Here is a 13,413-nt window from a genome sequence, read left to right on the forward strand (position 1 = left end):
TTGGAAGAAGTGCAGCCAGAGTGCTCCTTGGAGGCCAAGATGGCCAAACTTTGTCTCTTGTACTTTGGACATATTGTCAGGAGGGACCAGTCGCTGGAGAAGAATATCATGTTTGGTAAGGTGGTGGGTCAGAGAAAAAGAGGAAGACCCCCAGCAAGATGAGTTGGCCAAGTAGCATCATCGATGACTCAAGAATAGCAGTAGTAGTGAGGTTGGCCCAGGATCGGGCAGTGTTTCGTTCTGCTGTGCATAAGGTTGCTATGAGTCGGTACTGACTGGATGGTACCTAACAACAACAACAACAACAAATAATAAGAAAGAGCTCAGGTAGTGGTTACGAATTGGACTGCTAACCTCAAGGTTAGTAGTTCGAAATTACCAGCTGATCCATGGGAGAAAAATGAACCTTTTTGCTCCCGTAAAGATTTATAGCTTCAGAAACCCTATACAAGGTTGCTATGAGTAGGAACTGACTCCACGGCACGTAACCACCACCAACAACAGATTTTAGGAGTTGTGGTGTGGTGCTGCAGGCTAATGCGCTAGACTGCAAGGTTGACCTGAACCACAAAGTCAGTGACTCAAGCTCACCAGCTGCTCCTCAGGAAACCTATACAGGGTCATTATGAGTCAGAATGACTCAATGGCACTTAACAACAACAATAACAGCAACAAAAGATTTTAGTTTATCTAGTATACCTTCAAACCAACTTTGCAGTCTAGCACATTAACCCACACTGCCACACCAGGAATCCTCTTCATTTTATAGATGGGTAAAATGAAGGCTGGAGTCCTGACGTGGCACTACTGGATGAAGCACTAGACCGCAAGGTCATTTTGAACCACAAGGTTAGCAGTTCAAACTCACCAGCAGCTCCTTGGAAACCCTATACAGGGTCGCTTAACTGACTTGGTAGCACTTAACAACAACAGCAAAAATGAAGGCTCAGAGAAGTCTGGTAACTTCCCCAAATTCATATAACTATAGATAGAAAATTTTCTGCTGCCTTTGTAGGATGGAACTCCTTAACTGTTCCATTCCCACATTCAAAGAGAGAGAAAAAAATAATCCATTCAGGAGCCCTTTATGAAATTGATATTACGTTTACACCGCAGTATTAGGGAACCCATGCACATCAGTGGTAGAGGAAGATATGATTCCTGCCCTTCTGATACTTCAGGTTTATTTGGGAAAAATCATTCCAAAGTAGCAAAAAGTAGGCAGAATGGGGAAACCTAGAACTGGGGTCCACCTTCGTTCTCTCATTTTTGATTTAGCCATTTTGTGCCTGGTGGTTCTGCGGCTCTCTTCAGTCCTCCCATAATCATGATATCATAGTGTCTCTGTTATACCCCACTACGCACACACACACGCATTCCCTTGATCTGCCTAGATCAAAACCCCCTCTAGATTGGAGGTAAAGTCTCATTCATCCTTGTTTTCCGTGTGTCCACCCCATGCCTGTTACAGAGCAGAATGAATTCATGCCCATGCATGAGGCAGGGCAGTTACTAACCTCAATCATGAGGAAACCAGGAAGCCTGCCCTTTCTGGTGCCAATGAGGGAGTCACAGGGCAAACACAACTGAAAGTACCTTTATTTCAAAACTGAAACACTGTATAGGTTATCTGGGAGTGTCTGAAGGAAAGGAGGTCTCTGCAAGGCGACGTGAGGACACATGCTCACTCCCCAACACCCTAGTGTAACATCCCACCATAGGAAAACAAAATGGAAACATTGGGACTGTCCAGGGTCCAAGAAATTAGTTATGGTTGTTCAGTAGCTGGGTCAAAATAATCAAAATGTTCCTCAAGACAGAAGACATATCCAAAGGATTGTGAGAGACCTACAACTACCATGTTCAGTTTTCTGTGGAACCCCCCCCCCACCACCACCACCACCATTTTAGCCACACTTCACAGAATGCAGTGACGAGCCCAATTCTTAACCTCCTCCAAGCAGGGGCAGTGGCCTCATTTTGGCAGCCTCAGACTCTGCCTCACCTGGTGCTTGGCCCTCGGAGGTCCTCGAGGAGACCTCCCCAGGCTTCTCAGACCCACTTTCTCCTGCTGTGCTGTTGACTCCTGGAGATGGTGGCTGGGCTTTAAAAGTAGACTCATGCGGTTTTCAGAAGACAGGTTCCCTTCCTGCCAAAAATGTGTGGAATGGTAATTTCATCTGCAACACTGAGTCTTTGTTACAGAGTTGAAAGTGCATGTTCCTCCTCCTGAGCCAGGCCACAGTGGTTGCCCTAATGTCACTGATCCCATTTTAATTAAGTCCCCCTTTTCTGTTGGACTTGATGCCAAGAAGCCTAAATGAATGTCTATTTGAGTGTGGTTTGGGAATGCTTTATGTTTGTTTAATTCTAATTTAAGACACATCTAAGGATGGCTTCTCTGCAGGTCATGATAAGGGTTAAGTCTTTTTTTCAAAAAAATAGTATTCTCCTAAGTGAACATTGTCTTTGTTTTTCTTACTCTTTCGTGTAACTGAATTCTAAAGTTCAAGAGGATGTTTCTGGCTCCTGATGGAAACTGGAGATCGTGATGTAATTTGCAAGCCTTTGTCGGTTGGAGGGAACGTCACCTGCACTTTGCCCTTAAGAAATTCCAACAGCTTTGAGTTCTGAGAAGTGTACCATAAAGGGATTGTGATCAACACTGCTCATGGCTGCTGTATCCAGAATTGGATACTTGGCCTGGAATTTTTTCCCACCCAGAAGAGATTTGGATATGATATTGACACTCTAGTATAAATAGCCAGTATTGACTACCACTTATGGATCATTTACCATATGCCAAGTACTATGCACAGAGCCCTGGTGGTGTAGTGATTAAGTGCTCAGCTATTTACTGAAAGGCCAGCAGTTCAAACCCACCAGCAGCTCAGCAGGAGAAAGACCTAGGGATCTGCTTTTGTAAAGATGCAAGGAAACCCTGTGAAGCAGTTCCACTCTGTCACATGGTGTCACTGTGTGTTGGTCACAAGTACCCAACAACAATAGCAAGCACTAAGCCACATACCTGATAGATATTACTTTATTTAATCCTCACAGAAGCACCTTGAGGTCTGTCTCATTCCAGCACTCATATTCTTAGCCATTCAACCTACCAACACAGATTATGACACACATGTCATTCATGGGGTGCCTTTTGTGTTCTTGACACTATGCTAGGACCTGGGGCCTCAGCAGTGAAAAAGGCAGATGCTGTGCTACCTTCATGGGAAGTGTGGTGGTTCCGAAGGATATGCACTGGGCTGTGAACCACAAGGTTTGTGGTTTGAGCCCATCAGTCACTCCTTGGGAGGAAACTAAGACTTTCTGCTCCCACAAAGATATACAGTCTTGGAACCCTATACTGGTCGCTATGAGTTGGAACTGACTTGATGGTATGTAACAGCAACATACTGCCCTCGTGGAACATACAGTTCAATGGGAGGAGATGCATATTAAAATGATAATTTCCTACACAACTGAGTTACTCATTTGCATTGCCACAGCATAAGGAATTCTATTCCTTTGCTGATATTTCTGGAGGTCTTTATGGGAACAAGGTTGCTGAGATGAAACAGTGTGAAGCCCCTTAAAGAAAGGGAGCTTTTATATCTGTTTTAACCAGAGAAGCTGGTTTTTTTATTATTTATTTTTACTCATTGGACAGCTCTGATGTTGTTGAACAGAATGCGCTGTGTCTAGGTTATGCTGTACAATATGACCCTAAAATCTCAATGCATAAAGCAAAGCCTGCAACATGCCTCTTGAAGATCAGCTGGGGTCCAGGATCTAGTTTTATCTAGAACTACACGCGTTGCCATGGCAAAGAGAGAAAGAGAAGATGCTGGCTCTTAATTACTCCCACCCAGAAATATCTATCATGTTCCATTCTCTTGATTGAAGCAAGTCACATGAGTCAGGGATGTGCCTGCCTAGAAGAGAAAGAACCAGAGATCTTTGATGAACAGAATTTATTGCTTCCATACATGGTTAGAAAGAAGTGTTTCAATTCTGCTCCAAATTAAGCAATATATAGTGAATTTGTCATTTGGGCCAAACCAACCAGCCTACCACCGCCAACCCATAATGATCATATAAAACAGAGTAGAACTACTTCTTATGGTTTCTGAGGCTATAAATCTTTATGGGGAGCGGGCAGCCTCATCTTTTTGGTGAGTTTGAACTGCTGACTTTTCAGTTAGTAGCCCAATGCTTCTCCCATTGCATCACTAGGGCTCAGGCCAGATCAGTTAAATATGTGAAAGAATATAGTAGGTGCTTGGTGAAATTTTTGTTAATTGTGAATATATTCCCTTCTTGCTCCATGTATTTACCCCAGAGCTCCTTGCTGGAGTAGGCCTACTTCCCTGGCCATTCCTCAGCCTTTGGTCACTGGGCCCTGATGACCAAGCATCATCAGCTAAGAACCTGGGCCCTGATTCTAGGAAACTAAGGTGTTGTTAAGTGCCTTCAAGTCGGTTCCAACTCATAGCAACCCTGTATAGAGTTTCCAAGGAGTGACTGGTGAGTTTGAACCTCCGACCTTTTGATTCAAACCAACCTTGTGGTCCAGTGCATTATCCCACAGCACCACACCAGGACTCCAGAAACTAAGGTAACAAAGTCCAAACCGTGACAGCCATAAATTAGGGAATAATGATTTATGTCCCAAACAATTCCTTGTAGGTTCCCTTTAAATAGAGTCCCTGAGTGATGCAAAAGGTTAAGCATTGGACAACCCAGAGGCACCTCAGACAATAGACCTGGTCATCTGCTTCTAAAAAATCAATCATTGAAAACCCTGTGGTTGTTGCCATTGAATCAGAATCCCCAACTGGTTTGGGTTTTTTTGTTTACCTTTAAACAACAACCTCCCAAGTTCACATTCAATATAGCTTTAAGTATAGAAGTTTTATTTACTAACAACTTTTCAGAAATATGTTGTATATTATGTAAAGTATGGTACATATTAGCTTAAACTCTGGATGCCACAGGTTGGAGGCTTGCCATATTTACTTTTTTTTCTTCATTCTCTCAAGTACCAAAATTGCTTCCCTGAGGTAAACAGGAAAAAGTTGCGAAAAGTAGTCAGTGGATAAAATTGTTTTTGTTTTTTTCCTGCTCCATTAATGGCTATTAACAGTGAGATTCTCGTGAGCCTCTCTAGCCCAGATGCCCACGTACACAGCACCAGGAGTGGTGAAGAATGTTCTGTTCTAATTACTCAGAGGAATCGTGAAGGTTGCCAAGGGCTCGGGTTAGATTAGCTCACTGCAGGATGTTCAGCATCTTGGGATCCCCAGGCAGCTTATAATTCACTCAGAAGCTGGAATCATAGCTGTCAGGCCCAGAGCTTCCTGGAGCTTCCCACCTTCCTGCCTCCCTTTGTGCCTCAGAGTAGGATAATAATAGCTCACTGTAAACACGTCACACCAGCTGTCAGCGGGCAGGGCATCTTTCATTCCTGGGAGCTTTAACTCCATGTCAAGTCGAGAAGACTGAAGCAAACCCAACTGTGGAAAACAGATCCATGGCTGACCCTTGTAGGCATCTTGGGTACTTTAGGTCTTTTAATCCGTGAAATGGCATCATGAGGTAAACCATTACTGTTCTGATTTTATAAATGGAACAACTGAGGCTCAGAGAGGTTAAATAATGCAAGCTAATGAGCAGTGGAATCAGGATTCAAACTAGGTCTTTCTGGCTCCAGAGTTCATACTCTTCTAAATCTGAACCATCCTATGGGAGCACAGAAGAGGGACATGAGCCAAGAGCAGCATGCCACTGTTGGGGTACTGAATAGCACTGCTCTGTAGTACATGCTGGTATAAGTTGTCTGAACCAACAAGAAGTTGGGATTCCCACCATAATCCTGGGATCTCACAGTCAGACCTGCCTCTCTGCCCCTCCTCCTCTCCCTGAGAGCCATACCTTCATGATGGACTTGAAATCCAGGTTTGAATTTAGAGTTCTCAGACTCTAACCAACAAAAACCCAAACAAACATCTTGCCATTGAATAGAGACCAATTCATAATGACCCTACAGGACTGTGTAGAAGTGCACTGTTGTTTGTCCAAGACTATAAATCATTATAGAAGCAGACTACCATATCTTTGTCTGTACCGTTGTCCAGCTGAACAGGTGGTGGTTTGATCTGCCAACCTTCCTTTCAGTTAGTAAATGGCTATGTACTGAGTGCTTAACCATTACACCACCAGGGCTCCAGAAAAAAGTGGCCCACCCCTCTTCCCATTGTCAGCTCCATTCCATACCACTCATGGTCAAGTGTGGCCAACTGCAGCCCACATGTCCAAGTTCCAGCTTTAGTCCCACTCACCAGGAGTATGGCCTGTACTCAGGAGGAAGGGCTCAGGGGAGGGGCCCACAATTACCTGAAAGGAGACTCAAGCCATTTGGACATGAAATTTTGGGCGCCCTGCATACCTGGAGTGTAGTCTAGAGGGATATGAGGGTAGTACAGGCTTCACGGAATCTTCATGAGCTCAACCTCATGGAATCATCGCTTTGTGGGGAGATGTGATTGGAGGAAGGCCACAGCAGGACTCTTCTTAATTGTTGGGGTTTGGGGCAGAGACCACTCTTGCCCAGTTCTATGCAAAATTAGATGATGCAATGACACATAATACTTGTGTTCTTTGTTCCTAGTCTGACTGCCTGGTTTCTCTCTGTGTGTGTATCTTATTTCTCCTAGTGGGCTGTTTATCACCATTCATGATAAGGGCCACATTGCAACAATGCTGAACTCTTGGCCAGAAGACAATATTAAGGTAAGAGCCTATTTTCTTTGCTGTTGTTCTGTCATTGAGTAAATCCTTCCATCTGGACCAGAGCCCTTCCCAGCTATAAAATAAGACCTCATGACACTGAGGCAAGATACTGCCCCCCTTTCACAGACCCAGACCATAGACCTTTTACAGCTAAGTACAAATGCTCCAAGGAGCAGAAGTTTGCATAACCAGACACCCATATGAAATCTTCCTTTTTTGGAGTGGCAGAGGGTAAGGAGAGAGTCAGGAAGTGGATCTGAAGATAAGTTTATCATATATCAAGTAACTGTTAAGTGCACAGTGACAGTCTCCATGATGGATACAGGAAGAAATTGGATAGAGACCCTCTTCTCAAGAAGTGGACAGTTCTTAAGGAAAAGAAGACAGAAACACAGAAGACTAACAAGATGATGGTCATATATAAACAGAAGTACACAAAAAAAGTTGAGGGTGCTCAAATGAGGCAGAGATTACTTTTACCTTGAGGGGAATCTGGGAAGTCATGGGAGAAGTGACATTGGAGTTGAGATTTGAAATGAGGGTAGAATTTGGATAGATATGGACTGAGGAGACTAAAATGTAGATTGGGAACAGTCTGTAGTAAGAGGAAAGCTTACGAGTCATATTTGGAAACATGTACTCCTATGTGTGTGGGGAAAGAAAGGAGCTATAGATATATGTTGTTGTTGTTAAGTGCCGTTGAGTTCATTCAACTCACAGTGACCCTATGTAGGGTTTTCAAGGAGTACCTGGTGAGTTTGAACTACCAACCTTACTTATCCTACAGCGCCACCATTATATGTACATGGTAACAAAATAAACTTGTTACTTCTTCTTGTGATATTCATTTTACTCACATGACATAGAAAGAACTATTTTTATATAGTAAATGAGATATAATATGGAATTCAGAATTCATATCAATTTTTCATATAAAGCGTGCAGATTTACAGAAATTTTTTAGCTGTGCCCTCAGACCTTCCCCTGCCATTGCAACTTCTATGGAAGACTTTGAGTGGTTTTGGCAACTAAAGTCTTTCTGCAAACAAAATGGATAAAGCAAAAATGCAAAGCATCTGCTGGCTGCTGTTGAGGGCATTTCTGGCACATGAACTAGGAAGGTTTGGAGCTGACAGAGTGTAAGCACGTATAAGTAACTCTCAGGGGTAGTAAGAGAACTCAGCAATGTCAACACCACCCTGCTCCTTGACTAGGAGACTGTGGCACTCCCATTGTTTTTTCTCCAGAGACTCTTTCCCTCAATCCCTGCCAGTTCCCTCAGCTACTCCACCCCACCCCATTGGCATCAAATGCAACTTCTCCAAGTCTCTTTAGGTACCCCACCCCCTTTTGGCCCTCTGGTGGAGTGTTAGCATTCAGGACTGGAGGAAATAGGCCACAACCTTGACTCTCAGGAGCCAGGCCCAAGCCTAGACAGCTATGGAGTTGGCCTTCAACTATGGCTTTGGTGAATAGCTCATCTAGTGCCTCTCTGATTTGGTGTGATTCTATCCTGTTCTTCTCCTTCCTGCTTATCTGCTTAGAATCCAGTTACATGCAGGCCTTGGCCCTGCAGGTTTTGGTCCCAGTTCCAGAGGAAGCATGTCCAGGATGCATCTATTAAAAAATTCCTGAGGACGTGACAAGAAGCCAGCTCATTCCCATGGGAAGTTAACTCCAAGCTGTCCTGAGTGAGTTTCTGGGAATGATGATCATTCCTAGATAATTCAAAGGTGGTGAAACTTTGTGCATAGTAGGTGCTCAGTAGATCCTTGCTGGATTGAATGAACTCAGTCAGCAGATGTGTTGAGCATCTTGCATGTGTCAGGCACAGGGGTGAAGAGGCAGGTTCTCTAGTAAAATGTAAGGTGCCCTCATGCTAGTTATGAGGAATTAGAAAGAATTACAAAAAGGCAACCGTACTTAACTAGTAAGAATATGGCATCCCTTTCAATTGCATTCAGTAAATGTGTAGTAAACATCAACTTTGTAAGATATTTCCCTGGGAGTTCAGGAAAAAGAAGGGCGTATAAGCCTGGTCTCAAGGAGCTTAAAGTCTAATTAGAGAGTTCAGCACAATGTACAGTGTGTCAGAACTGGCTTAGTGGAGGACGGGAGAGAGGGAAGGGATGCTTGAGTGAACCTTGTCGTTACTGGAAGTGGAAGAGGCAGCTGTAACAAACACAGCAGAATGGAGAAGAGACTGAAGAAGTGTACAATCATGGAGGGGAACCCATCCATGGTAAGAATCAAAAGCCACCCTGAGCAGCCAGCTGATTTGGACCCTAGACATAGATGATTTGGCCCTCCGTGTTTTTTGTTTTCTCTTAATTTTTTCTTTAATGTATAGGTAACAAAACATTTAAAAACTTTGAATTTGTAGGCAGTATCTTCTTTTAAAGAGTCCTAGTATGGTGCTGTAGAATAAGCGCAGGACCACATGGTCAGTTTGAACCAAAAGGTCAACAGTTCTTCTAGGGTTGCTATGAGTTGGATACAACTCAATGGCACTTAACAGCAACAACAATTTTCTTTTCAAGTTAGAAGACCTCATTTTAAAAGCAAAACAAGAACAGCCTAGATTTCTGGCACCTCTTGAAAAATCAGGACTTCTGAATACTGCGTCTGTAGTTTGGCATGTAAGCAAGTCAGCGTGAGTTAATAGGACTGTAGCAGACCCCATCCTGCCCCGTTCACCTGTCTTTTCTGGAGGTCTTCCCTCCTCACCTCTGGGGCTACCATTTCAGAGATGTGGAATGTTCCATACAGCAGTCTCTCTTCTTTTTTACTGATGTGTTTTATCTAGTTGAATTAAAAAGAGAAAATGAGGGTGACCCTACCTAGACAGGGAATCTCTCCTAACCATCTTTTTTGGAGCTGACAAAGGACTTCCCCTTTACTATTTCATTCCATTTTTGCCATCACCATGATCAGAGTGGAGTAAGGAGTATTTCTGAAGCCCTCACGTTGGGTTTCGAAGCCTGGGTAGGAATGTATCTTTTCTTAGCTGAGCAACCGAGGTTAACTAACTTGCCTAAAGACAACCACAAACAAATGTCGATGCTGTAACCTAAGCCCTGAAGCTGCAGGGTGAGGGAGACTGAGTTTTCAGGAATGAGTATCTTTGGGGCCCTGATGTTAGCTGCTGGATTATAGGGAAGGCTGGTTTACCTTGGAAGATAATAAATGACTTCATGTAGTTTCCAAGACTGAAAGGACTGCAAACTGAAATGTAAGAAAAGTCGGCCATGAGGGAAGTAAAGCCAAAGGCCAGGGATAGTGAGACTGTAATGTTTTGTGGTCCCCTCTTGTTCAGGGAGAAGAGCCAGGCCACCCAGAGTGGTCCAGCATAAATCTCAAAGAGGAGTGAGAACTTCTTTTCTGACTATTTCCCACAGTGGTTACTGCCTGGAACCGGCAGGAAGGTTCAACTGAAAACAATCCTCCTCCCTAACAGTTTTCCCAAGCTCCTAAATCTCTTCCTCATCCCATTCCCAACAGCTCCAAAGGAGGAGGTACTAAGAAGTGGTTGGAGAGTAGACCAAGGGAGCATCCTCTGCCACTTGGGTACAGCTGCTTGGGCATTTAAACATGGACCAAACTACTAGTGCCAAATCCTACCCATCGTATACAGTTCCACCATGCATTGAGTCGCACTCTGCCCAGTGTCAGGGTTTGAATTTCCTGGGAAGCTACCTCCGGCATTGAAATTATATAGAAACTCTATTAGGGAATGCTCTGGGAATCAATACCTGTGTGGAGGTGAATGAAGTAGGTAGGATAGGGTAGAGGGAGGGGTTTAGCAGCAGTGAAATCTCAGGTAAGACTCAATTGACCCTTGAGGAGGTTCAGGATCTGTGATGTCCCTTCAAAGTTACCCTAATTTGGGACAGAAGAGCCAGGCCTTTTGACACCTACAGCAGTCATTGGTTTCAGGCTGAGAGAATACTCTATTCCTGAAAGAAAACCAGGGAGACACACCACCATAGCCACTTCACACAGCACTGTGCTAAGTCCTTTATGTATCTCACTGAATTCTCTTAACAACCCTATAAGACATAGGTATTATTATTATTCCCATTTAATAGACAAGTAAACTGAGAAGTTAAGTTGTCTGCTAGTGAGTAGTGGAACCAAGATTTAAAGTAAAAGTGTGCATTGTTTATTTTGTGGAGATAAAGAGAGAAGACAACAAATAGGAAGAGCAAGAAGACAAAATGAAGGAAGGAGGAAGTAGAGAAAACATAGCAGAGGAATATCGTATATATTATGTCCAAGGAAGCCAGAGCCAGAGGAAGCTAGGAATTATGGTCTTCAGGTCAGTCTTGGGCCAGTCCCAGTGGGTATACCTAGGCCAAGGTAGATAATAATTCAGAGCAAGGCAAGGAGAGGATGAAATGGCACATTGTCCTGCAAAATGCCCTTAAAGTTCATAGGAGTTTTGAGTTATAAAATCCTTTCAAACAAGAAAAATATGATTCTGTACTTCACAGTTTTTGCTGAGCTTTAAAACTCAGTGATACTGCCTGGTCTCTCATAAATGTTTTGATAATCTACCGAACTAGTGGCTTCCAGCATTAGCTCCATTGATGTCATGAAAAAGAAGATGCTGCATCTTCTCTCTGAATAGTGTTAATATTCACTAGGTGTAAATACACCTTTGTTCTGTGTTGAATTTATCTCATTGTTCAATAGACATTTATTGTTAGGTGCTGTCAAATCAGTTCCGATTCATAGCAACCCTATGCGCAACAGAAAAAAACACTACTCAGTCCTGCACCAACTTCACAATTTTTGGTGTACTTGGACCCATTGCTGTGCCAATCCATCTCATTGGGGGTCTTCCTCTTTATCCCTGATCCTCCAATTTACCAAGTATAATGCCCTTCTCCAGAGATTGCTCCATCCTAATAATATGTGTGAAGTATGAGAGACAAACTCTCACCATCCTTGCATCCCAAGAGTATTCTGACTGTACTTCCTCCAACAAAGATTTTTTTGTTGTTCTCTGGCAGTCCATTGCACTTCCAGTATTCTGCTCCAACACCATAACTCAAATGCATTGGTTCTTCTAGGGTCTTCCTTATTCACTGTCCAACTTTCACATACATATGAGGCAATTGAAAATACCATGGCTTGGGTCAGACACACTTTAGTCCCCAAATTTATATCTTCGCTCTTGAACACTTAAAGAGGTCTTGTGCAGTACATTTGCCTGATGCAATGCATTGTTTGATTTCTTGACCGCAGCTTTCATGAATATTGATTGTGGATCTAAGCAAAATGAAGTCTTGGACATCTTCAAACATTGTTCATTTCAAATACCTTTTTGAATAGCATTAGACACAATTATACACATGGACCTCACCAGATGGAATACACGGAAATCAAATTGACTACATCTGTGGAAAGAGAAAATGGAAAAGCTCCATATTATCAGCCAAAACAAGGCCAGGGGCAGATTGTGGAACAGACCATCAATTGCTCGTATGAAAAATTCAGACTGAAGCTGAAGAAAATGAAAAGAAGTCCACAAGAGCCAAAATATGAACTTGAATATATCCCACCTGGATTTGGAGATCATCTGAAGAACAGATTTGATACATTACACACTAAAGACTGAAGACCAGAAGAGTTGTGAGATGACATCAAGAACATCATATAGGAAGAAAGCAAAAGGCATTAAGAAGACAAAAAAGAAGGAAGAGATCAAATGGATGTCAGAAGACACTGTGAAACTTGCTTTCCAGCATAGAGATGCTAACGCAAATGGAAGAAATGAGGAAATGCAAAAGCTGAACATAAAATTTCAACAGTCAGCTTGAGAAGACAAAGTCAAATATTACAACAAAATGTGCAAATATCTAGAATTACAAAACCAGAAGAGAAGAACATGGTCAGCTGGGGGAACTGAGGAAAAAATTCAAGCCTCCACTTTCATTATTGAAGGATTCTCTAGGCAAATTACTGAATGATGCAAAAAGCATCAAAAGAAGATGGAAGGAATGCACAGAGTCACTGTACCAAAAGGAAATGGTCAATGTTCAACCATTTCAAGAGGTAGAATATGATCAAGAGCCAATGATACTGAAGGAAGAAGTCCAAGGTGCAGTAAAGGAACTGGCAAAGAACAAGGCACCAGGAATTCATGGAATAAAAATTGAAATCTTTCAAGAAAGTGAAGCGGCACTGGAGGCACTCACTCATCTATGAAAAGAAATTTGGAAGACAACTATCTGGCCAACTGATTGGAAGAGATCCATATATGAGTCCATTCCAAAGAGAAATGCAGAAATCACCAGACAATATCTTTGATATCCCATGTGAATAAAATTTTACTAAAGGTAATACAGAAATGGCTGCAACCACACCTTGACAGAGAACTTCCAGAGGTTCAAGCCAAATTCAGAAGAAGATGTGGAATGAGGGATATCATTGCTTAGGTCAGCTGGATCTTGGCTGAAAGCAGAGAATACCAGAAAGATGTTTACCTGTACTTTATTTATTTCACAAAGATCTTCGATTGTGTGAATCATGACAACCTGTGGACAACATTGCAAAGTCTGAGTATTCCCAAACACTTAATTGTGCTCATGAGGAACTTGTACATAGACCAAGAAGCAG

The 13,413-nt window shown here is 42.8% G+C and overlaps 1 protein-coding gene across 1 annotated transcript in view; it reads left to right on the forward strand.

The window, feature by feature from the left end:
- Window positions 1-13,413, forward strand: part of ME3 (malic enzyme 3, NADP(+)-dependent, mitochondrial) — a 246,164-nt gene that overhangs the window by 150,926 nt on the left and 81,825 nt on the right. Inside the window, exon 4 of the mRNA XM_006864954.1 lies at window positions 6,714-6,789. Within this exon, the coding sequence (XP_006865016.1) occupies window positions 6,714-6,789 (76 nt within the window). The remainder of the gene's footprint in view (window positions 1-6,713; window positions 6,790-13,413) is intronic.

Source organism: Chrysochloris asiatica, unplaced genomic scaffold (genome assembly GCF_000296735.1).
Source record: "Chrysochloris asiatica unplaced genomic scaffold, ChrAsi1.0 scaffold00074, whole genome shotgun sequence".
Taxonomy (NCBI): Eukaryota; Metazoa; Chordata; class Mammalia; order Afrosoricida; family Chrysochloridae; genus Chrysochloris; species Chrysochloris asiatica.